The following is a 23,753-nucleotide window of genomic DNA, read 5'->3' on the forward strand; positions in this document are numbered from 1 at the left end:
TCACAGTTCAACACATGCTCTTACAGTGCATGAGCCTTCTCCTTGTCTGAGTCGTAGAGGCTGGGTTTGTAGTAGGAACCTGACATCTTTAGTCCGGTTCCCCAAACCCCACTAAAAGAACCTTCGATATAGTCTCCATTCGGCATGGTCAACATGCCCTGCAGAAAGAGAAGATAACAGACTTGTTTGTGTGAACATACACCACCATTTAAAAGTGCAGTAAGCGATTTCTGAGAAACACTGTTGATATTTGAAATCGACACCCAAACAAACACACCACTCCCTTCATTGCTCCGCCTCCAAAATAATGAAAGGCTTGTTTTCAAGCCTTCTTTCTCTCTATGTCTCTCCAATGCTGGAAAGCTTCTCCAGTATTAATGCGGGTCCTAAAGCGTTTGCCTGATTGTAAGCCTTCTTCTTCCAATTATATTCTTCTGACCTTTTCCTCTTTGGTAATATACAAATCTTCCTCTTGCTCACTCTCTCTCCTCCCCCATCCTGAGCGGATACACCCCCCTATTGATGATTGGTTACAAGAATGTTTTGGTGCTCAGTGGATTGGTCTGATCTTGTTTCTCCATGTAAAAACAATTATTTTTTTCAGCACACACAGAACAGAAATCTAGCAAATATTCACAAAAATGTTTGTTTAGGTATGCATTCAAATTTTCAAGAGCCCTTTTTAGAAATTGCTAACTGCGCCTTTAAAAGTTTGGGAATCGGTAAGATTTGTTTTGAAAGAAGTCTCTTCTGCTCACATAGGGTTGCATTTATTTGGTAAAAACACAGTAAAATCAGTAATATTGTGACATTTATTACAATAAAAAACCTTTCTATTTTAATATATTAAATGCAAGGCTGTTACAATAATAAAAAATAAAAAAACAGCTCTCTGTTTTAATATATTTTTAAATGCAATTTATTCCCATGTTGGTAAACTGAATATTCAGCATCATTAATCCAGTCTTTAGTGTCACATGCTGATGCTGATATGCTGATTTGCTGCTCAAGAAATCAAGATATCATCAATGGTAAAAACAGCCGTGCTGTAACATTTTTGTGGAAACCATGATACATTTTTTCAGGATTCTTTGATGAACAAAGTTCAAATTTAAAAAAAGCTTTTTTTATTTTTTTAACAGAAATCTTCTGTAACAATGTTAAAGTCTTTTCTTTCACTTTTGATCAATTCATTGTATTACAGCTCAATAAAAATATTACATTTTTATATAGTTTTATTTATTTAAAAATATAATTTATTTAAAAAAAAAATCTTAATGATCACAAACTTTTGAACGGTAGAGTAGAAGCATGTGTATGCTAAGTATTTGTGATAATTACAAATCACCTTTCCATTTAGAGTCCAGTCTTCTGAAAATTCCCCTTCAAATGTTGTGTCATCTTCAGACAGTAGCACCCCAGTCCCCTTGAAGAGAAAATAAAAGATAAAAAAGTAATTTTTTCATACTTCACTAGCAAAAAAGACTGTAATTGTGCGTATGTCGGGTTTTGTTATTTTTGTAGATTCAAAAACAGTACAACTTAATGTGTGGGGAAAAAAACGGAGCTATATTTTGTAGTGAAAAGATGGCACTTATTCAAATAAAATGTTTATTAAAATTCATTGTTAAATAAAAGCAACAATGCCCTAGAGGCCATTATATATTGTGATTATAGTCATCATACAGTGCCTACTTTGCTTAAATAAAAACAAAAGTGTGTATGTGAACCTCACCATCATTTTGTTGTTGCTAAAAGCACCTTCATAGTACAGGCCGAATTGTGTAACAACAACTCCGTTCCCCTGCCGCTGATCATCCAGCCACATGCCCATGTACTTCTCCCCTCTGACACAAACAACAGTTAGTACGTTTACTTACTCTTGTCTTAATGTGTGTAATATGTTTAAAGTCCCCCTGTGGTGAAAAACTAATTTTTAATGTTGTTTATATGTCTATGTGGTGTTTTTAATATGCTTTAAAACAAACCATATGCAAATTCATAAAACAACACCATTGCTGAGTATTTTCTCCTTAAAACTGCAGTGAACCAAAGACAGTGTCAAAAACGCGGATTGAAATCACTGGTTGGTGTTTCTGACGTCACAAACTACTTTACTACTACTAACCATTCACGTCAACGAGTGGATCACTGAGCTAGAGTGTGGATTGGGCCACATTTTTTGGGCTAATTTACATATTCATAGAACCGTGTGTACTAAATGAGGCAAGGGTGTAGATTTACATTCAAGCTATTTTAACCCCCTGAGGTCGGCAAACGCGTGGGCGCGTTTTGCTCGTTTTTTTTTACATAGCAACAAAATAGACCTAAAATACTCCGTCGGTTTTGGTCATACAGACTTAAGAAATATGAAAAAATAAGCTGTTAAATGTCTACTTTTTTATGTGTCCACTTACAATCGAAATAAAACATTGTGCTTTTGTAAAATAAAGAAAGTAAACAGGGAGTGCTTTATGCCTCTCCGTCTCCGTGAACTTTTTTTCTGAAGCACTTCTCTAAACTCAAACAAAACTCAGCGAATACTATTCACTCAGACATGAGCTATATATCTCTATAATCATTTAAGTGTGTAGTTTTAAATTATCTAATTCAAATCTAAAACAAATATTCTCTGTTTATGTAATCTATATAAAAAGAGCGAGAGATCAGCTGTGCTCATTATCGTTCTGGCACCTCATTACTCCGCTAATGTGACACGCCCATCGAGAGCGCGCGCTATTCAAACACAGATAATCTGGAGCAACACATGCAAACCAGTCAACGCCCACAACAGCTGGACAACACACTCGCTGTGAGGAATAGCTCTGCTAATAATATCGTGATTATCCTGGAAATTTTACCTCAAACGTGCTGGAGTAGCCGAACAACGGATCCAGCTGCAGATCATCAGTAAGTGCTTTGTTCTAATCGCGATATGAACTGGTGTCTGTAATCCGCAAAAGACTGTTTAAATTTGAATCGCGTTTCTGTGTTTGAATGAATGAACAGCACATGTGCATGCGTTTGTTTACTAACGTTACAGCTCGCGCGTGTCTGTGTGTGTGAATGAAATATCTATTGCCTACTGAGATGAGTAAAAATCGACTGAATACGTTGAAATAAAATGTCTTTGTATAAGCAACATTTTAAACTGCAAATTAACATTTATGCCCTAATATAGGCTATATTATAAAAGACGATATGTTACAGACGAAATATGAAAGACAACATTTCGTTTTGGATAGATTATAAAGTTTGTACTGCCACATCAAAACCTAATTTCCAAGGTGCACACAAAATCTTAAAAGGTCAATATAAGCCTTCTCTTTAAATTATTTTTGTGTTTTATTAGTGACAAATTTGGGGAGAGGATAGCCTACATAATCCAAAACTTTCTGAAAATACGAATGAGAATTAACTGCACAATTACTAGAAATGTTTACCTTGGATATTATACAATTTGCAAGCATAGGCCTACACAGTTTGTGGAAAAATACACTTTTTTTTCAAGATGTTTCCAACTCTGAACCAATTCTGTAGATGTGTGTGTGTGTATGTATGTATGTATGTATGTATGTATGTATGTATGTATGTATGTATGTATGTATGTATGTATGTATGTATGTATATATATATATATATATATATATGTGTGTGTGTGTTGTCTTTGCATTCTGTGTGGCTCAGTGACACACTCAGTGAAAGGCTCATTAGTATGCAGCATTAGCAGGTCTTCTTTGTCTCCAGGTGTGAATGAGGACATTATTCATGACCTTGTTGGATCATTCACGCCCACCTGCATATTGCCTTTCCAAACAAAAAGTGTCTTACAAAATTTAAATCAATCTATTGTTTAATGTGAACGATTAGCCCGGATGATTTTCAGATCATTTTGAAGTAAATACTCTAGCCGACAAGATCCATTAGTCAAAAGTATTGTGGGAATATGTGAAGTTGGTCGTTTGTGGTCTTATATCAGAACATTTAAGTTTGAGTTTTTTGAATAACCACGCATAAATAATATTCTCTCAAAAATGCAAACATGTACATACATGTTGCTCACATATTATGATAGTCATGTTCGTGCTAAATAGAGTGTAATTACACCTTTGCCATTAATATGTTTATAAGCAACTGAAAAAAATACAAATATCAGGTCATGTCAAAACATCTCAAGGACCCCAAAAACACCTTAGACTCCAGAGGGTTAAGGCATTAAAAAAAAAAGGAATTTTTTTTTTAAATGTGTAATTTTGGTGATCAAAGATGAGTTTTAAGGAATACAATTATTGACTACAGGGGGACTTAATACATTTCAATTCAAGTCATATAAATGCCACAACCATTATGTGACCCCAACCCTTCTTGTCTATTTGCATACCTGGTGATGTCATCAAAAACGCCATAGCCAGATTTTTTGTCGTACTGCCACTGGCCGATGAAGACACTGGGAGAGGTGGAATTCAGCTTCCCACTACGCAACATCCCATGACCATGACGCATGTTATCTTGAAACGAGCCCTCGTACACTTCACCAGAAGTATACCTGAACACAAACACACACACTCTCTCTGTCAGTTCCATGAAATCAAATTACAATTTGATTTACAGTTTATATTTGTTTTTTTATTTACTTTTATTGTTTCTATTTATTTGACTTATCAAATCTCAAAAGACTCACAGAAATTATATTTTAATTTATATATTTTTATTTTATTTATTTTTTATCAAAGCAATGCAGACTTTGTGACCATAAGAGACTTCTTTCAAAAACATGAAAAAATCGTACAGACCCAAACCTTTCAAAATACATTTACATTACAGAAAAATAATACAAACACACAACCACCAACCTGAATGTTCCAAAGCCGTGCATCTTGCCATCCTTCCATTGTCCTTGGTAATGATCACAGCTGTTCAGGTTTTTGTTCGGCACAACATAATCTCCAAATCTGCAAAGAATACAATAATTGAAATATTTCCAAAAATGGAAAATAAGAGAAGTCAGCATAATAATCGGAAAAAACTAACCCATCTTCAAGGCCATTCTTGAATGCCCCGGTGTACATTCGGCCATCGAGCCATTTGACCACGCCCCTAGAATACACACATAGCCAATCATCATCTCTCTTTTAAGAAGACTTTCACACCCACAGTTCCCTGTCCAATGACCTACCGCCCATGGGGTTTCCCTGAGACCCAACGGCCCTCATACGTGGCCTCCTTGAGCCGACTGTCTTTGTAGAACGTGTACGATGCCGTCCGTGAAATGGGCGGGTCTGCTCTCTGTGCCACCCCTGTAGAAGGCGGTATCCCATCATGCCCCAGTCCGCTAAGCGCCTGCTCCACCGCCTGGTTTATAGAACGAAACCACTTCGCCTGGGAAGCAGGACATCACTGTTTAACCATCCATGCATGTTTGTTTCTGTAAAACTCATTATCATTTTGAGTCAAGCTGGGTCTACCTTTTCAGCTGGAGACGAGGCCAGCAGAGTGAATGTCTCTTCTGGTGAAGTCACTTTTAAACAATATCTGCACAAAACAAAATCAACACTATGTTGTTTTATATCCACTTTACTACTAAATAATGCTAATATAAATGACTGGCACACTCACAGGCCCGTGTTCTCCTCAGAAATCGGCTCCACCCACAGAGTAGCCAATGGGAAGATGTGATGAGTGGAAAACTGGGAGGGATTAAAAAAGAAATAACTAAAGCAAGAACAATATCCTGTAAATTATGAATGTACACAATTCTGCTGCCCATTCCTGATCAGTGATGCACAATATATCAGTACCATATCAGTTATCAGCAGATATTAGGAGATCTATATAGTTATGGAATATTTAATTGTGCATGCATTTCCCCTGTTTTTGTTTTTTTACCATCCTTTGCCTCACTCAAAGTTATTTAAAAACACTAATAACTTCTTAACTTCATAAAAATGTAATCTATGGCAAATTTCAACATTTGTCTTACTCTTACACTCCTGTTCAAAAGTTTATCAGATTTTTTTAGTTCTCACCAAGGCTGCATTTATTTGATCAAAAATAAAGAGAAAAAACGTAATATTATTTCAATTTAAAATAACTGTTTTCTATTTGAATATATTTTAAAATGTAATTTACTCCTGTAATGACAAAGCTGAATTTTCAGCATTGCTCCAGTCTTCACTGTCACATGATCCTTAAGATATGTTTTAATATGCTGATTTGGTGCTCAAGAAACATTTCTTATTATTATGCTTAATATTTTTGTCGAAAGATTCTTTGACGAATAAAACGGGATTTGAAATACATTTCTTTTGAACAACGTGAATGTCTTTACTGATCAATTTAATGCATCATTGCTAAATAAAATGATTAATTTCTTTTAAAAAAATTACAATTCTTAATTTAGATGGTGATTTATATTTAATTTATTTAGACAAAAAAGTATAGAATCTGAATATCTGGAATTTAGATTTCGGATGTCATATGGTTTGTTTACAAGTGTCAAGCTAAATTATATCTGGTAAACTGATCTGGTAAACCAACTGTGAATCGATTTACAGTTGTTGACTTACATAACTAGTTAAAATATTGAATTATTTTTCCTAAGAGCACATTTTTGTTCTTTTGGGATGGAAAGGGAAAATGCAGATGAAAGATAAACAGACACATATAGACACTGTAAGAGGTGTCAAGGGGAAATAAACAGGGATAAAAATAATGGCTTATCATCTCAAATACTCACTGATACATACACTAAGACAAGAATCAGCATTATACAGAACCACTACTGTATAACATAAAACCATCCAGCACAACATGCCCCTTAAATTACAACCAGATACAGGTACATTTATGCATAAGTGTTATAACATATCTTTAACACAGGGTTTGCAAGCAGGAAGCCTTGGAATGTACCCAACCAGATGTACTGTCATCTTACTAGAGTTTTATACCACACAGGAACAAGACATTTTGGACAAGGTAGAGTATAAGCACTACAGGAATTTCTGTCAAAACTACAGGTTCAAATGAACTCAAACTATTACAAATATACGTCATTTATAATAATTGATTACATTTTCTTTAAAGGAATATTTAGAGTTAAATACAACTTAAGGTTACCTGACAGCATCTGTGTCCACAGAAAATCATTTTGATTCGTCCATCAGTTTGTTGAGTAATATGTTTTTTTTTATGTATTTGATGTAGCCTATAGGGTTTGTTTTTGATGTGCATTATTATTTTTTTTATATATATGTTGTAAATAACTTGATGCAGTCATATACATTTATATATTTGTTATTGTAGTTTAGCTCTTTCTTTAATTTCTTTCTTTTTTTTCTTTGTCATTTAGGTGGAGGCTTTAAATAAGCCCTTTTGGGGTTTATGTCTCTCCCTGCACAGTATATGGATTCTATTTTCTAGTTATTATTGTATACATTTAATATTGTGCAAATAAACTAAACTAAATGCTTTAAATGGAAGCCTATGGAGAGACTGTACAACAAGTTTAAAACATGAAACACCCAAAAGGATAATAATATGACATAACTGACGTAACTAACTATCAATAAAGTACTTCTTTGCGGAGCAAACCTCCAACCACAGGAATTATGTATGTAACGCATAATAAGAAATTCAACCATCTTGAAATTATGTCTCACTTCAAACTGACTAGCCCCATAGACTTCTATTGTAAGTGCATTAGTTATAACTAAATTTAAAAGTAAAACCATAATTACTTGAACTAAAATATACATTAACTAGAATCTTAATGATACTAAAATAACACTGATTAGCATACACACATTTATTTCTTTTTTTTATTTTAGGACGAGTCAAATGTATTTTCTGATTAATTGGATGCCTCAAGCATTAAACAAAAGCTTTATTTAACTGGTAATATTCCTTTAACAGAAGCATTGACTAAACACTACAGCTGTAGGGTGCATCCTTGGGCACTAGGGGACAGTATGCTATGGAGGAAACTCTTCATTCGTACAGCCCATACTTACAAGACTCTTATAGGGGACCATGCCCTACCAAAACAAAGATAAACATCACTAAAACATCAGTCATTGGAAACAGATTGTTAGTCTGGCCCTATAAGCGAATATAAAAAAGAAGTGAAAGCATTGAGTAAGGAAAGAAGGATGAAACCAACAGAAAAGGCAAGAGATAAAGCAGAAACGATTCTGAAATGGTGGTGAAACGTATATATAAAGAGGCAAACCTGTGCGTGAACAAGCGCATCGTTGAACAGCATGAACCAGTTGACGGAAAAACGTCCCGCGTTCTGAAGAGTCATAGCCTTATTACTGCTCTCACAGATCAGCCGACGGGATGGTTTACGAAGGGAGTCCTGAGAAAAGAGGAGCACTCTTAATTAACAGCCCAGCTCGGCTCACGTTCTCTCTCTCCTCCACAAGTGCACTGAAATACAACGATCTGCTCAGCAGGAAGAGCACCTGGCTGTCTGGTGTGCATTAAACTGACAGGTAAAGTGCTTCTGAGGGCCTGAGACAACAGCAAGGTGACTCACCGTCATCTTCCCAGGAAAGCTCTTCCAGAAGTGGAGCGTGCACTCGGCTTCCTTCCTCCTCTTCTTCAGATGAAGAGCCATGGATTCATACTTTGAGCAGGCATCCTGCAGCTTCTGATAATCCACAGAACTCTGCCACACAGAGACAGAAATGAGATGTATGTAATGATAGCGTTTCGATTGAAAATCAGTGGACACTGCAGCTCTGCCAGTATTGTTATTTTTCAATAGAATTAAAATGTTCATTACACACACACATATATATTATATATATATATGTATACCGTAATTTATTATTATTATTATTTTTTGCTTTTTCAGGTTGGGTTAGTTTATCATTTGATTACAAAATGAGTAACCCGACCAATCTGAATAAATAAAGAAAAAAGAAGAAAAAAAGAAAGAAATATATATATATAAATGTAATTATATAAAAAAAAAAAACATATTTATATAAATATTATATTTATATACACTATATATATATATCTTAGTGCTCAGAAAATCGGTTAATCGCATCTAACTTAAACGTTTGTTTACATAACGTGTGTGTATATATTATTATATTTGTCTGTGTGTGTGTGTGTGTGTGTGTATATACTGTATATACACACGCATACACATATTTATGAGTATATGTATATATACACAGACATAATGTGTTATGTAAACAAAAAACTTTTTTGTTGACAGCACTAATATATATATCATATATATATTTATTTTTCTTATTCAGGTTTGATGGGTTTATCATTTTGTATGCGTTTTATGTAAAGTTATATATTCGGTGATATTTTTATTTTATTTGTGGTTAATTCCAGTCAAAAGTGGTTCTAACAAGTATTTTCTCAGACCACTGTTGTGTTAGTTGTTTATGGAGACGAATCAGAGCCAGCAAAACATTACTAATACAATACCACATTATGGTTTCATGCTGTAACAATAAAACTGGACAAAATGGATGTGAAATGAAAGTGCTACAGTGTTTCCAGTAAGTACCCACCACCTCATAGCAGGTAGCCAGTTTTAGCAGCAGTCGTCCATATTCATGCAGGTGCTTTATGGGCAGGTAAAAGAGATGCGGCAGAACATCCGCTAAGGGCAAACCCTCTTCAGAACATTCAGACAACCTTTGAACAACCTCTGCCCCTTTGCCAAACACATCACTTCAAAACAAGAGTCAAAGATTATATTACCATACAATGTTAATCTAAATCAATCTATAATCATGTTAACTTGAGATATTTTCACATATCAAGAGTTTTGCAGCAAGTGCTTAGGAAAGTATATGGGACAGGGCATTACACACACATATACCACTTACTGGCAAGGTTTGACAAGGGCTTGAAACCCTCCCATGACTAAGAGATCCCCCACAGCAGAACAGTACCTGCATGACACAATAAGAAAGATTATAAGGCATTATTACAGCTAGGAAAACCAGCTGACTTGAGAAGAAGGGTACAACATTTTTGAGCAATAAACTCCCATGACTTTTACAATCATTTGTTAATACAGAATAATATTTTTTTAATAACTGTATAGAGAGACTGCAGCCAGAAAGAATACTTTATAGTTAATAGAATAAAGGTATTTAAAAAAAGAGATTCCCATGAGTTTTATTTAAAGTGCCCCTATTATGCTATTTTTAAGGTCGACAGTATGAACCAAACTCTCCCAGTCTCAGCTACAACTACAACATTTGACGGTCAAAGTTGTTCGCGGGCAGCTAATGAAGACCATTGGCATTATGCAAATTTGTTAAAAACCTGCATAGGTTCGCACAAGTAAGACTGGAATTACTGATGACTCGTTTCAGGCAGTTCAGAATCGGTACATCATATTAGAAGTATTAAATATGTAAAGCTGAAATATATTTCTTTTGAATTAGAAGTTAATTCAGTAAAGCTCTGTAGAGAAAATAACTTGCTGAAAACATCCTGAAATTCAGAAACACAGCAGATTTACAGTAATCTGATTTCAAGATGCTGTGTGTATCTGGTCTGACTGCACTCAACAGGTGTCTTGTGCTCTGGCTCTTTCCGGTGGCGAAACAAATTCAGGAACATTGAGCAGGCAATGCTATTTAAACATGTCTGATATTATGTTAAATATGATCATGGCTGTGACACATCTACACAGTACACTTTAAATAGCTATTTAAATCCTGTACTTCATGTTATGTCATTATTAATGAGCATGGGGTAATGAACAACATTCAACCTCTTATTCCATCCGCTGAGGTAACCACTTCATGACTTCAGATTCTTTAATCATGTGTGTGTGTGTGTGTGTGTGTGTGTGTGTGTGTGTGTGTGTGTGTGTGTGTGTGTGTGTGTGTGTGTGTGTGTGTGTGTGTGCTGTATACTTGCTCTGAATATGTGTCCAGGAACAGATGTGCGTCGTCAAGAATAACAAGACCTCGGATATCACGTGAACGCCGCAGGAAAGAGGTTAGAGAGGCCGAGTTTTGACCCGTGAGCTGAGACAGCCGACTCAGCCGTCCAATCATATTTTGCAGCAGCCCTGCAGTGGACTGACCGAGGCCGGAGCTTAGCGAATCTTAAAAAAAAAGAAAAAAAGAAAGAAACTCAAATCTCAAATGATTAATCACACACACATTTCGTGAGCTTAGAATTATAAGGTTCTATCTCCGTTTAGGGTAGTTCTGAGATATTGAGCATCAAAGTTTTTACATTCCATCTGTCAAAACTGAGATGGAACATTTTTATTTTATTAATAACTACTAACAATTTTTTTTTTTTTTTCAAAAATAACACCACACAGGCATTAATAAACACCTAATGGATCAAAACTCAATTTCGACCAAAAGTGGAGATAGAACCTTATAATTCTAAGCTCACGATTTCTTGATTTGAGATTTATTTCTAAAAATTTGGCAACATACTTACATTATTACTAGTATTACATTACATTACATCATATTATACTATATTATATTATCAGATATACAGGTGTTAGTTTAGCATCATTGATATACTATTATAGTTTTTGTTAATATTTCAAATTAGATTATATTTTTATATTTTCACTTTAATTTGAGTTCAAAATAATAGTAATTTTGTTGAATATTTGTAATTTGTATTATATTGTCTATAGAGTATTAGAGTATTTTATTTGTATTTATTAGTTTCAGTTATTTTAGTACTTCAACTTTAAATGAAAATAAGAAATTTTGCCTTGGTAACTATCTGAAATAAAGTTTTCTTTTTTTTCTCTCTTCATTTAACATTTGTTTCATTTCAAGTAACACATTTTGTAAGGTTTTAAATTTAGTTAAAATAATAACCTTGTTGCATACATCAAGGGATTGTAAATTATACCATAATTGTACAGCTTGTGCAGGGATAAAGATATTATATACATATATTATATATGAAGATATGCTAATGAAAGTCTAAATCAGAGATTTTTAAAAAACCACACACTGTCATACCCAGTTTGAGCAATGGCTGGAGCAGAAGACTCTTGATATTGCTGAGTTTGCAGTAATACTTCCTCTCTGCAGCCGCCAGCTCATGCAGACTGGCAATAAAACCCATTACATTACGATCCGTCAGCGCCGCACATGTCTGTCCACCTGCACACACACTGCTTACATAGCCCAACTACCACACACACACACAAACACAATAAAAAGAGACATAACACAGCATTAAAGTACAGAATTCAAAGCACAGTAATCTGAGAATATAGTTTATTATATACAATAGCAATTTGAAGTGATGATGATGATAATGATGACAAAGGCTTGCTCACATTCATACAAAAGGGCAGCAGCACTGGTTGCTGTGTGTACTCTCCGGTCTGCTCCTCCTCCTCCGTTTGCTCCGCCACTTCTTTCACCTGCTGCCCGCTGTAGTACAGGATTGGCTGCATACAGTCTCCATCAGCCAATAAGAGAGTGTGTTGCTGCCCCGCCCCGATATCCCACACCCGAATCCCATCTGACAGCTGTGCAAAGACAAAAGAGGGCAAACAAAGCAAAAGAGGACAAACAAAGCAAACAAGTCGTGAATCAGTATGTTGTCAATGTCAACACAAATTTGGGCACTAGCAAGGGCCTTAATCCACTACACATTGGAACACTGATGACTTGATTCACTGTTACAATTGTGTAATTGTGCATTAAACCATCATTGGTAATTCAATAACATCAGGAACAATATCCTATTGGTCTGAATGGTTTTGTTTATCATGCATCTTCCTTGTAGATGTTATATAATACAGTGGCCTCATGAAATATGTACTCGTCCTTCATTTTTAACGGTTTAAGTGAACAGCTGATGCTCACTGGTTTTTACAGTGCATTGTGGGAATTGTTAGGTATTTAATGTTTAAGTGCACCCTTGGCAGTGTTCTCACTACTGAATTAGGGAGCTGACCAAGACTCATTCAAACAAACCGGATACATGTGTACACTAGATGTCTAAAGACTCACATTGCTGAAAGGTGTGCGCGAGTGTCAAAAGTTTCTAACCTTGCCATACTTTCAGGGCAATATTCCCACACACAACTAGACCAGGGGAAAAAAATGTTCTAAAAATGCAGAAGTTTTCTTTTTTGGTAGTGTTATTTAGTTATTGTTATATAATTAAAAAGGGCTTAATTTAAAAACAATTTCATAACTGAATGGTATACCCTCATTTAAGTAAATGTGTGTTGTTATATCGATACAATGTTATAGAAATTATATGAGAAATAACATGTATGTAACATTTTTATTAATAAAATTTACAAATGGTTATAGAAATAAAATGAAATATAATATCAATATATTATAAATATAATAATAATATTAAAATTATTATTACTAACTACACTACCGTTCAAAAGTTTGGGGTCGGTAAGATTTTCCTATGCTCATCCAAGGCTGTCTTTATTATGCTCCAAAATACAGTAAAAACTGTAAAAATATAAAATATATTAAAAATGTTAACTAATTGATTGTAAAATGTAATTTCTTTCTGTGATGGTAAAGCTGAATTTTCAGCAGCAATTTCTCCAGTATTCAGTGGCACATGATCTTTCAGAAATTATTCTAATATGCTGATTTGCTGATCAAGAAACATTTCATTATTACCACAGTTGAAAACAGTTGTGCTGTTTAATATTTTTGTGGAGACGTGATTTTTTTTTTCAGGATTCTTTGATGAATAGAAAGATCAAAAGAACAGCATTTAGCTGAAAATTAATTTTATAAATATCTTTATTTTATGCCTCCTTGATGAATTAAAGTATTACTGCCTTTCAAACACTTTTGAATGTTAGTGAAGAAAATATAGATTATAAATTGACAAACATTAGCTTTTTAAAAAACATTTGTTGATCCATTTCAAAATGTTATTCTCCCTGTTGTGATATGTTTCAGTGTTTTATGCATGTGCGCATATACCTTGGCTAAGTGAGGGAAGCTGGTGGGTAATTCCATGTGTCCCAGCTGCCCAGAAGTGTTGCATCCCCAGGAGAACACCTGCCATACACACACATTACAGGAGGATTACACTAATACACATCCCGCTCAAGAGAAAAGCCACAGTTATGCAGGTGAAGTGTGTCACCTGTGATTGGGCGGTCAGGGCGAGAGAGTGATGAGCACCTGCAGCCACTCTCAACACCTCTTTACCATTCAGACTCTTTACACAGACGGGCTGCAGTCTGGAAAGAAAGAGGGAGAGAAATCACTACACTAGGTTCCTCCGTGATGCATCTAATGAGGCTGTCCTCGTTTTGGCAGAGCACATTAAATTTAAAGCCCTGGACTCTTATGTAATTCATGAGTTGTTAGGGAGGACTGGAGCTCCTCGTGCCAACCCTGATGATGGGAAGACTCTGACCTGGGAAGGAGGTCACCATGTCCAAGCTGCCCTTCCTGGCCTCGGCCCCAGCTCCACACTTCTGTCTGCAAAGAAGGCAGGTGGGCATCGGCCTCAGGTATGCCTCCTGGAGTGAGCGGGATGGCCCGTGCCCGGGGGCGGCTCGTTCGCCGCAAAAGACGAGGAGACACTGAGAGAGTAGGAACAAGACAGAGAATAAACAACAAAACATATTTAAAGAAATTCGGAACATCAATATACAGGGCCCTATCAAACACCCGGCGCCAGTGCAAGTGTTTTTTGATAGTTTCAGCCTGACGCAGTTATCATTTTCACGTCCTGCTCCACATTGTTTAAATAGCAAATGCATTTGCGCCCATGCTGGTCTGAAAACGAGAAGCGTTCGAGTGCATTGTTAGCGCGTTGCTATTTCGAGGCAACTGAAATAGACTGCACCATTGACCAACAAAACCTGTTCTAAAGTCAATGGCGCAATATTTTTGGTTATTTAAAGGGTCCAACACGCACATACACTCTGCTTATTACACTTCCAGGGACATGCAGCAGCACACAAACATGCTAAATATTAAAAATAAAAGGATTACAATGTAAAAGATTATTATTATGTACATAATGATATGGTGGAATCCGGCTTGTCCCATAGATGGACTGCTTGTGCGCTTTAACCTCTGGAGACGCATTCAGTCTTTCCGCCATGTAAATTCCACCATGTAAATAGCGAATCCGCCATGGCGTGAGCACAACTGGCTTTTATAGGGAATGGGAAATTACACTCTGATTATTTTTTTGTACGCTACGCCCAAAACACACCCATTACTCGTAAAGAGAATAGGGACAACCAGTTTGGACCATGCGCCGGGCGCACCGACCATTTTTCCCGTCGTTAAACTAGCAAATAAATAGGGCCCTTAGAGGCAGAACACAGTCCACAACTCCACATCCAAACAAAGACAGATAATAAGAAAATGCAACTCATGTCAGATTGTTCCTCATTAGTTTGATTCTGTTGTATGAACACAAACAAAGAGCATAGGGAAAATTCCCATGAATCATTTAACATGACAGACGAAGACCCACAGACTCGGCCAACTTCAGTTTAACTCTCTGTAAAACACACTCGTATATGCACAGTATGGCCAGGTGCACACACAAATAAACACACACAGACTGCTGTCATGCTGAGTTATGTTCCAGCCCCACTGGGGTCCATCTGTCACGCAGGAGGGGGCGAGGAGGAGACGAGAAAAGGTGTGTATGTAGCAGGTAGCTGGACGCCATTGTCTTAGCCTGTGTATCACGCTTCAGTGGATTTATTACCGGTAACTCAGACAAACACACAACCAGGCTGAGGTACAATATTAATAATAAAGGCTCTTTACTGGCATCGATGGTTCGCTGAAGAACCATGAACATTAATTTTCATTGTATAAAAGGTTCTTTAGAGGAAAAAGGTTATTTAGATTCTAAGAAGAAAATGATTCTGGAAAATGGAACTGTTCACTGAAAGGTTCTTTGGCGAAACAAAAATGGTTCTTCCCTCTTTTAGAAACTTTATTTTTAAGAGTGTGTCCTGGAGCCTCAAGAGCAGAGAGGTCCAAAAAAAATTCTCATATCACAATCTCTAACTCAGCAAATTAAACGTAAATCGCTTTAAAAACATGCAAAGCACTAGAGCAGAAAGTTTCTGACATCTCTGGAAAGTTTTGATTACATAAATTAAAAGGGGGATGTATTCATGCATCTACAACATGCCTGTTGCTAAAAATCAGAAGGTCTACTTCTCACTAAATTGAATCGCACAAAGTCAACAACATGAATTGGTCAAATTTCTCCCTAAACATAAGTATAAAAATATATATATATATTTTAATTAAAACAATGAAGCAAGAATTTTCTGCATTATGACATTTTTATGAAAATTATGAAAATCGTCACCCAACTTCGATTACTCTAATGTAAAAAAAAAAAAAAAAAAAAAAAATCTAATAAAAAAAAAAAAAAGGTCTTTAAACATATTCACTAACATTCAAAGGTGTGGGTTCTGTAAGATAATTTATTCTTTTTAAAAGAAGTCTTTATGCTCACCGAACCTGCATTTATTTGCTTAAAATTACAATAAAAACAGTATATTGTTAAAAAGTATAACAAATTACAATAACTGCTTTCTATTTAATATGTTTTGAAATGTAATTTATTCCTGTGATGATAAAGCTGAATTTTCAGCATCATTACTCCAGTCTTCAGTGTCACATGACCCTTTAAAAATCATTCTAAAATGCTGATTTGGTGAAACATTTTGGTGAAAACAGTTGCATTTCTTAATGTTTTGGAGTTTTAATCTCTTTAAAATGATATTTATTATTTATATATTTATAAATTATCATACTGCCCTTTAATTTACTCTGTAGTCTGATTTCAATAAAAATAAACTTTGTATTGAAGTATTTTTTTATTTCTATAATTGTAATTGCTATAGAATCTAATGAGAATCACTAAAGAAAATGAGAATTACAAAAACTGTAAAAAAAAAACTAAAAAAAAAACTAAAGTGATGTCAAATGTCTAGACGCATTACAGTAATAAGAATTTGGGTGTAAAATGTGATTGATTAAATGTCATGATAAAATTATCATAATTATAATGCAAATATTTTTTTATGTAAAAAAAAAATCTGTTAATTTTGATCTAATAACAGTCAGTGAGATTCACTAATAAAACTACTTCTATTCTAAACATTACGCTTTGCATAACTACACATAAATACCTTCAGATGTTGTGTAGGATGCCCACACCGTCACCTCAAATGCTGCATTGTCTGTAACGATGGCAACAGCAATATATGGAAAACCTGCCCACAAGTGCCATTGGTAGAAATTTGAAGAGCCATGGCAATAAAAGCCATGCCACTAACAAACATCTTACAGCACGCATAAGTTACCCAATCTGTGATTTGGAGGGTTTTACTTTGAACTGAATGAACTAAGCCTTAACATACTGCACAGGATTAAGATTAAACACATTCAACTAATAAAAGAATACATTCATAGCAATCCTCCCTCTGGTTCACATGGGTCTAAAGAGTGGTACAGTCTTGTTACGCCCTCTACACTCAGATGATTATAAAACCAGACCATTTTCTTTAAATATTTATGAAATTTGTCACAAAAAGGAATGGAGTTGTTAGTTATTCATAGCCTCTGCAGCAGAAAAACCAAGCGTGTTGACGGAATAGCAAAATTCTGTAAGATGCTCGACAACTAGTGCTCATGCGTAGACGCGCTTCCCCGCGCAGACTTACAGAGACGGTACACTGGGTGTAAGAGAAGGAGAGCGTGTGTACCCTGAGAGAGCAGGCCAGGCAGGGACAGGCGACGGCTAAGCTCCGCCTCCTCCTCTCGGATGTCCCCCAGGCTGGAGCTTTTCTTGCCCTGCATGGGCTCCTCCAGACGGAGTCTCTCCTCCACTCGCTCACGGCCCTCTCCTGGAGCCTGGAGCACAACAACTCTGGTTAAACACATCATAGCTGGATCATCATCAGGGGTGTAACGGTACACAAACATGGTGGTTCGGTAAGAACTTCGGTATTGAAGTATTCGATATTCGGTACAGCAGGGGTATTCGGTACAACACTCAAATGAAAAAAAAAAGTAAATTTCACATGAGGCAGGATGTGTATTAACTTCATTACTTCATTATTAACTTCAAATTCATTATTGAAATATAATAATTTACACAGTTACTGTCATAACTTGTTTTCATAACAAATGTATGTAAACATATTAAAACATTACTAATGGGTAAAGTAAATATAATGAATATATAAGCTAATATAGTGCATATATTTAGTGAAATTCTCCCCTAGAGTTCATTTCTCTAGTGAACTAACATGCTATAGACTCTATAGCATGTTAGTTCACTAGAGAAATGAACTCCAGAGGGGAGATGACTTGCCTGAGGTAATTTAATGCTGAGATATTCTGCCTTTGAAACAATAGTTGAGAGATTACAATTTAGCAAACATATCTATGCTGAGATCCTCTGTTGTTCTTCTTCTGTGCTTTTTCCTGATGTGTTGGTTAGCAAACAGCGTTGCATTACCGCGCTCACCTCTTCTGGATTGGAGTGTGGATTGCCTGTGATTGACTGTATTCGTCGTCTGACTGTATGAACCGAACCGAATACATGTACCGTTACACTCCTAATCATCATCCTTTAGTTTCTTTCAAGTATGTAAATTATGAAAATGACATACTTACACAGAAAAATGATTGGTTTAATGTTTAATAGTGATTCTGGCATGTCAATGTAACGAACATTTAACATACATATTGGAAAATACACTTACCCAGTAACCAATGACTTTTCTCAGGGAGAGAGCTTCATATGTGGACACTACACGTTCCCCCACTGCAGAGGCACAGGATACCACCAAGTTGTTCAACGCAGAGCCCATTGGAGTCACAGACTGGGCGACCGGGATCAAGGGGTCAGAGGTGAAAGGATCAGCGGGGTCACTGGAGAGCTGTGATAGGACAGATACGAGCTGGACATGAGAGTTCTGAATTGCATATTTAGAAGAAATTGAACAGTTTGAATTACGATGGCAGGTATCAGTTATCAGCTATCAGTATCAGCTAGAATTTGAATACTGGTGCATTTACCCTATGCATTCTGTACAGCGAGCTGACTGCTATTTTCAAAATGATCGCACCATTTTATGTGAAAAAGTTAATAAATGTATGTAGAGAAATCCCTCTAAGAGTGTTTATTTATCAACTTAATGTTTACTGGGCATTAGGTATGTTTACATGTACTAGTCCACTCCGATTTCATATTCTGAATGCTCTGCTTATATAAACCCTAAACTTTGCAATCTGATTCACAGAACTGGAAAAAGCCACAGATATAATGTCATGATTTAATGCCTTGATTACATCCCTAAAAGGAAAGCTGAAAATATGACAGAAGAGCTTTTTTTTTAGCAAAAAAAATAGCAAATATTCAGTTCCACTGACCAGTTCATAACATGTTAATAAACATATGCAATTTCGTTTAAATAAAAGGACTGGTCAACACGCATCATAGCACTGCCTATGTGTGCAAACTGCAAGATATTTTTAAATCTGATTGAGAAGAGTCCTATTCAAGGGTTTTATATGATTAGCTTTTCCTAGTAATCAAATGATATCAGGTCTACACCATCCCTTGATCAAACTTTATCAGACCAATTAGGTAGTTTATATGAAGGCTTTTCAATCCGATTGAGCCAACTAAACTAATGTATTATTTGGATGCATGTAAACAATGCTACTGTTGTGCCAGAGACTAACCTGAGCAGAATGAAGTGTGCTTGGGGCCTTGGCGACATGCTCTGCCAGGGCATGATCAGAGAGTCTCTTTAGATAGGCCTTCACGGCCTGCTCATCGGGGAACGGGGAATACTTCCCCCCTGTGGCTCGACAGCCGTCCGGCTCAAGGGTGCAGGACTCTGAGGCTTCCACACAAACCTCTCCATTTGCGACCGGAGAAGTCTCATGTTCAGTCGAGACTTCTATGGTTGGTTCTTGGCTAGATGCAGGAACCTGAATTTGGGGTTCAGAGGCAGGTGTGCTGTCAGAAAGAAGTGTAGATTCAGGGATTGTGATGGAGGTGGGTGATCTTGGGATCTGGGTGGACACGGATGGAACCGGTTCTGAAGGAGAGCTCTTGCCTTGTTTAACCTGTTCTGGGCTGCCCTCTAATGCAGACTTGGTCTCGCTGCAGTCGAGCTCAACACCTAGTGGACAGTGATGGCCATCAGAGATGATGACGTGGTCCTCTTTGTCAGTCATAGTGTACAGCAGCTGATGGCACTGACCGCACTTGTCTTGAGGGGGTTTCCGAGGCACCAGAGCCTCAGAACTTCGCACCACAGCCAGGCTGTGAGCGGCTCCACAGGCCACCTGCAACACGTGCCTTCCCGCCAGGGGCTCTACCTTCTGGGGCTTCCAGACAGGAAACGTGGAAGTGTTCAGGCCCAGCTGGCACCCGCTGCCCCAAGCCCAGACTTCATGCTTGGCTGAAAGAGCGAGAGTGTGCTGGTCCCCACATGCCACCTCCAGGATCTTCACCGTCTGAGGGGGCGTGGACTCAGAGTCAAGCACGCCAACAGGGGTGGGGTTAGGGATAACTGAGAGTCCCAAAAGGCCACACTGGCCATGAGCGTTTTCTCCCCACATGTGCACGCCTCCATCCTCCGTTACTACACCACTGTGGGCGGAGCCAGCAGCCACAAAAACAACATGTTGTTCGCTAAGCACTGCCTCCAAAACAGGCTCAGTCACTACTGATGATGTTTGGTTCTGTTTCCAAGGCAACTCACCAAAACTGTAGACTTGTCCCCCTAAATAAAGTATAGAAATCAATACATATCTGGGTTGCAATAGCATTGCAAAATGTTTGAGAAGCAATAGTTTAATATTTTCACAAACAGTGATTCTCAACCAAGGGGCTGGTCCCAACTAGGGGACCTCATTAAACTTCCAAGGGAGCCACAGGATTATTTTAAAATAATTAATTGAAAATGTTTGACTTAAAATACTTTCCCTCTCAATAACGATAGTTTTTATTCAAGAATGAACAATTTGTAAAACTTATGGGATCAGAAAGTGAATCCTTCTGAATTTATTTAATATTGATACATATCAAAAAGGTTGACAACCACTGTTTTAAAGTGAACATAAAAAAAAGTGAAAAAAAAAATATTCAAAAAGACAAAAGAAAGACTTTTAATCATGTCGTGGAGGCTCACATTCACCCTCGAGAATACCTCAATGTATCCAAATGGTAATGATCTCTTTTCAAATTATTCATAAGACTATTTTTCCATTTTAGGATAGTTCACCCAAATGTAAGATGCAAACCTGTATGACTTTCTTTTGTGGAACCCATACGACAAAAGTCTGTGGGGTCTAAACTAGGGCTGCATAACGATTAATCGCAACTAATCGTTTGCAGAATAAAAGTTTTTGTTTACATCATATATGTGTGTGTACTGTGTATAATAATTATGTATATAGAAATACACACATGCATGTATATATTTAACAAATATTTACATGTTTATATACATTTTTATATTTAAATATAATTAATATTATATATAATTATAAATACTTAATATATAAATAGATTTCTTTCTTAAAATTATACATGCATGTTTGTGTATTTATATATACATAATTATTATACACAGTACACACACATATATGATGTAAACAAAAACTTTTATTCTGCAAACGATTAGTTGCGATTAATCGTTATGCAGCTCTAGTCTAAACCAATACTGGACACCAACAACTTTCATTGCATGGACAAACACAGACTTTTTCATAATATCTTTTGTGTTCCATAGAAGAAACAAAGGTTTGGGACTGACATAAGGGTGAGTAAATAATGATAGTATTTAAATTTTTGGACAAAACATAACCAAGTGCAAACATAACAAAGACCTCTCATTATTTTATTTTGATGAAAGAGATGACTTGCACACATTTAGCAGCATAACATTAATAGCAACAATAAATAGTGTCAATTTAACACTGACTAAGCTAATCAAATACTAGTTCTTTGGATCTACAGTGTTTCCCAGCCAAATTTGCATGTGTATCCATGCCTCGTTCGTGTGTGAATTATAAATGTATTACCCTCTACTAGCAGAACACCATGTCTAGCTCCCAGGGCAGCCTGGAGCACGGGCCGGGAGAGCAGCACCCTCTCTGGTGTGGTGCTGTAGGAATATCCCCTCCACGTGTGGAGCAAACCCCTCTCCCCAGAACCGTCCTCCTCACCAGAACTACAAACACAGTGATGCACACACTCTTAGAGAAGTCATGAGACATGAAACAAACACTAAGAAGTATACAAACGCTGTTTTGTTTAACCCTGCTGGCAGTCTGTCTTAGTTTGAACGCACTCACCTTATCTGCATCTCCATCTCTAAACGTTCCCCATGTCACAGCTGTTGCGTTTGTCACCGTAGATGATTGTCCTGTGAGAGAAAGGGTGACAAATGATTTCAGATGCTGAATGGCAACAAAAGGTTTGACAACAACTTGTTTGTTTACAACTGTCACCCCACAACCCCTTACACATAAGTTGTAGCCTAATTCATGAATGCTTTGAAATACAGACCTTTTAAAGATTATTACAGAAGTGAAAGCAGCTTAAAAAATGAAAAGTGTAAAAAAGTGAAAGGTAAAAATGTAAACAATTAATTCAGACTCTAAAAACCAAATCCATGTGTCTAAGTTGTGTTCCAAATTTGAATTTGGAGCTCGCTAAAATATTTGAATGTACCATTTTCATAATGCAAAGTCCAATTTCAAAACGGGTTTCACAGGATGAATTTTGAGTGTGTAAGTGAATTTTTAATGAATGATAATTTGTGATTATTACTAAAATAAGTAATGATACTAAAGTAATACATACTAAACTAATTTTCCTGTGACATTTTTTAATGCTTCATTGAACTACAGTAACGAGAGTGAGATGATTCTGAGTAGCCTATATAAGAATAATAATATAATAAGTCTAGATTATGTGTAAAGCAAAGACTCTTGACTCTAGACTAACTGTGTAAACACATGTGTACACACACCGATCAGGGACAAAGGTGACGTAGAGCTGTGATGAAATCATCAGCTGAATTGACAAAAACACAACAACAGATCTGGGGTACTAAGTTACTGTCTAATAAATTTACATTTTCTTATAATGAATATTAACAACTCCTAATGAGTTCTTCATTAAATCACAAGCTGTCAAGCTTGAAAAAAAAAATACATTAAATATAGCAATAAGAAAACTCATTAAGATTCGCTTATCATCAGATACAATATTCTAATTGATAACAATGATCCATATAATAATGTCTAATATGAAACTAGACATGTCTGATGATGACACCAAAGCTCAACAAATTTAGAGAAACAGCGTCGACAGGTGGGGATCATGTTAAATAACTGATGAGTGGAAGATCGTTACACCACTGTAAAGTCATACAAATACAATGCAGTCCCTTGAAGACAGAAACATTCCTCATCTTCATTTTAATCGCTGCTTTAATATCAATCTGATATACATTATGCTTCGTTCATTCTTACCCCAATATGTCCGAAGCGAATGATTCTTGTTTTAAAATATATCTTGTCAGCTTTTTAAAACTCTTGATCAGAGAAGATGTAGCCTAGTATAACCGATAATGAAAGTAGCAGATAGATAGCAGAGCGAAGCTCATGATGATGATATTAATCGGGTGTGTTGTTGTGGTTGTTGAGAGCGCTTCAATGCACGGAGAAGCAGGAGGGACAAACCAGATG

General features: G+C 36.4%; 1 protein-coding gene across 8 annotated transcripts in view; it reads right to left on the reverse strand.

The window, feature by feature from the left end:
• als2b (alsin Rho guanine nucleotide exchange factor ALS2 b) overlaps nucleotides 1–23,724 on the reverse strand; it is a 31,171-nt gene extending 7,447 nt beyond the window's left edge. The window contains exons 1-27 of one of the 8 annotated variants that reach the window (XM_079627747.1): nucleotides 23,538–23,724; nucleotides 22,353–22,423; nucleotides 22,080–22,228; nucleotides 19,725–20,776; nucleotides 18,740–18,916; nucleotides 17,735–17,882; nucleotides 17,159–17,209; nucleotides 14,395–14,563; nucleotides 14,119–14,215; nucleotides 13,953–14,030; nucleotides 12,317–12,511; nucleotides 11,994–12,165; nucleotides 10,909–11,098; nucleotides 9,861–9,926; nucleotides 9,540–9,702; nucleotides 8,537–8,668; nucleotides 8,228–8,356; nucleotides 8,010–8,033; nucleotides 5,617–5,687; nucleotides 5,466–5,532; nucleotides 5,177–5,379; nucleotides 5,032–5,097; nucleotides 4,854–4,952; nucleotides 4,382–4,546; nucleotides 1,736–1,847; nucleotides 1,349–1,426; nucleotides 25–158 (exon numbers count right to left, since the gene is read on the reverse strand). In XM_079627747.1, coding sequence (XP_079483873.1) covers nucleotides 25–158; nucleotides 1,349–1,426; nucleotides 1,736–1,847; nucleotides 4,382–4,546; nucleotides 4,854–4,952; nucleotides 5,032–5,097; nucleotides 5,177–5,379; nucleotides 5,466–5,532; nucleotides 5,617–5,687; nucleotides 8,010–8,033; nucleotides 8,228–8,356; nucleotides 8,537–8,668; nucleotides 9,540–9,702; nucleotides 9,861–9,926; nucleotides 10,909–11,098; nucleotides 11,994–12,165; nucleotides 12,317–12,511; nucleotides 13,953–14,030; nucleotides 14,119–14,215; nucleotides 14,395–14,563; nucleotides 17,159–17,209; nucleotides 17,735–17,882; nucleotides 18,740–18,916; nucleotides 19,725–20,776; nucleotides 22,080–22,228; nucleotides 22,353–22,369 — 4,004 coding nt within the window. In that variant the 5' untranslated portion in view covers nucleotides 22,370–22,423; nucleotides 23,538–23,724. Of the gene's footprint in view, nucleotides 1–24; nucleotides 159–1,348; nucleotides 1,427–1,735; nucleotides 1,848–4,381; nucleotides 4,547–4,853; nucleotides 4,953–5,031; nucleotides 5,098–5,176; nucleotides 5,380–5,465; nucleotides 5,533–5,616; nucleotides 5,688–8,009; nucleotides 8,034–8,227; nucleotides 8,357–8,536; nucleotides 8,669–9,539; nucleotides 9,703–9,860; nucleotides 9,927–10,908; nucleotides 11,099–11,993; nucleotides 12,166–12,316; nucleotides 12,512–13,952; nucleotides 14,031–14,118; nucleotides 14,216–14,394; nucleotides 14,564–17,158; nucleotides 17,210–17,692; nucleotides 17,883–18,739; nucleotides 18,917–19,724; nucleotides 20,777–22,079; nucleotides 22,229–22,352; nucleotides 22,424–23,537 lie in introns of all 8 variants that reach the window. The other 7 variants (XM_079627745.1, XM_079627744.1, XM_079627749.1 and 4 more) reach the window with 7 other exon arrangements.
• Nucleotides 23,725–23,753: the final 29 nt, after the last annotated feature.

Source organism: Phoxinus phoxinus (assembly GCF_949152265.1).
Source record: "Phoxinus phoxinus genome assembly, chromosome: 11".
NCBI lineage: Eukaryota > Metazoa > Chordata > Actinopteri > Cypriniformes > Leuciscidae > Phoxinus > Phoxinus phoxinus.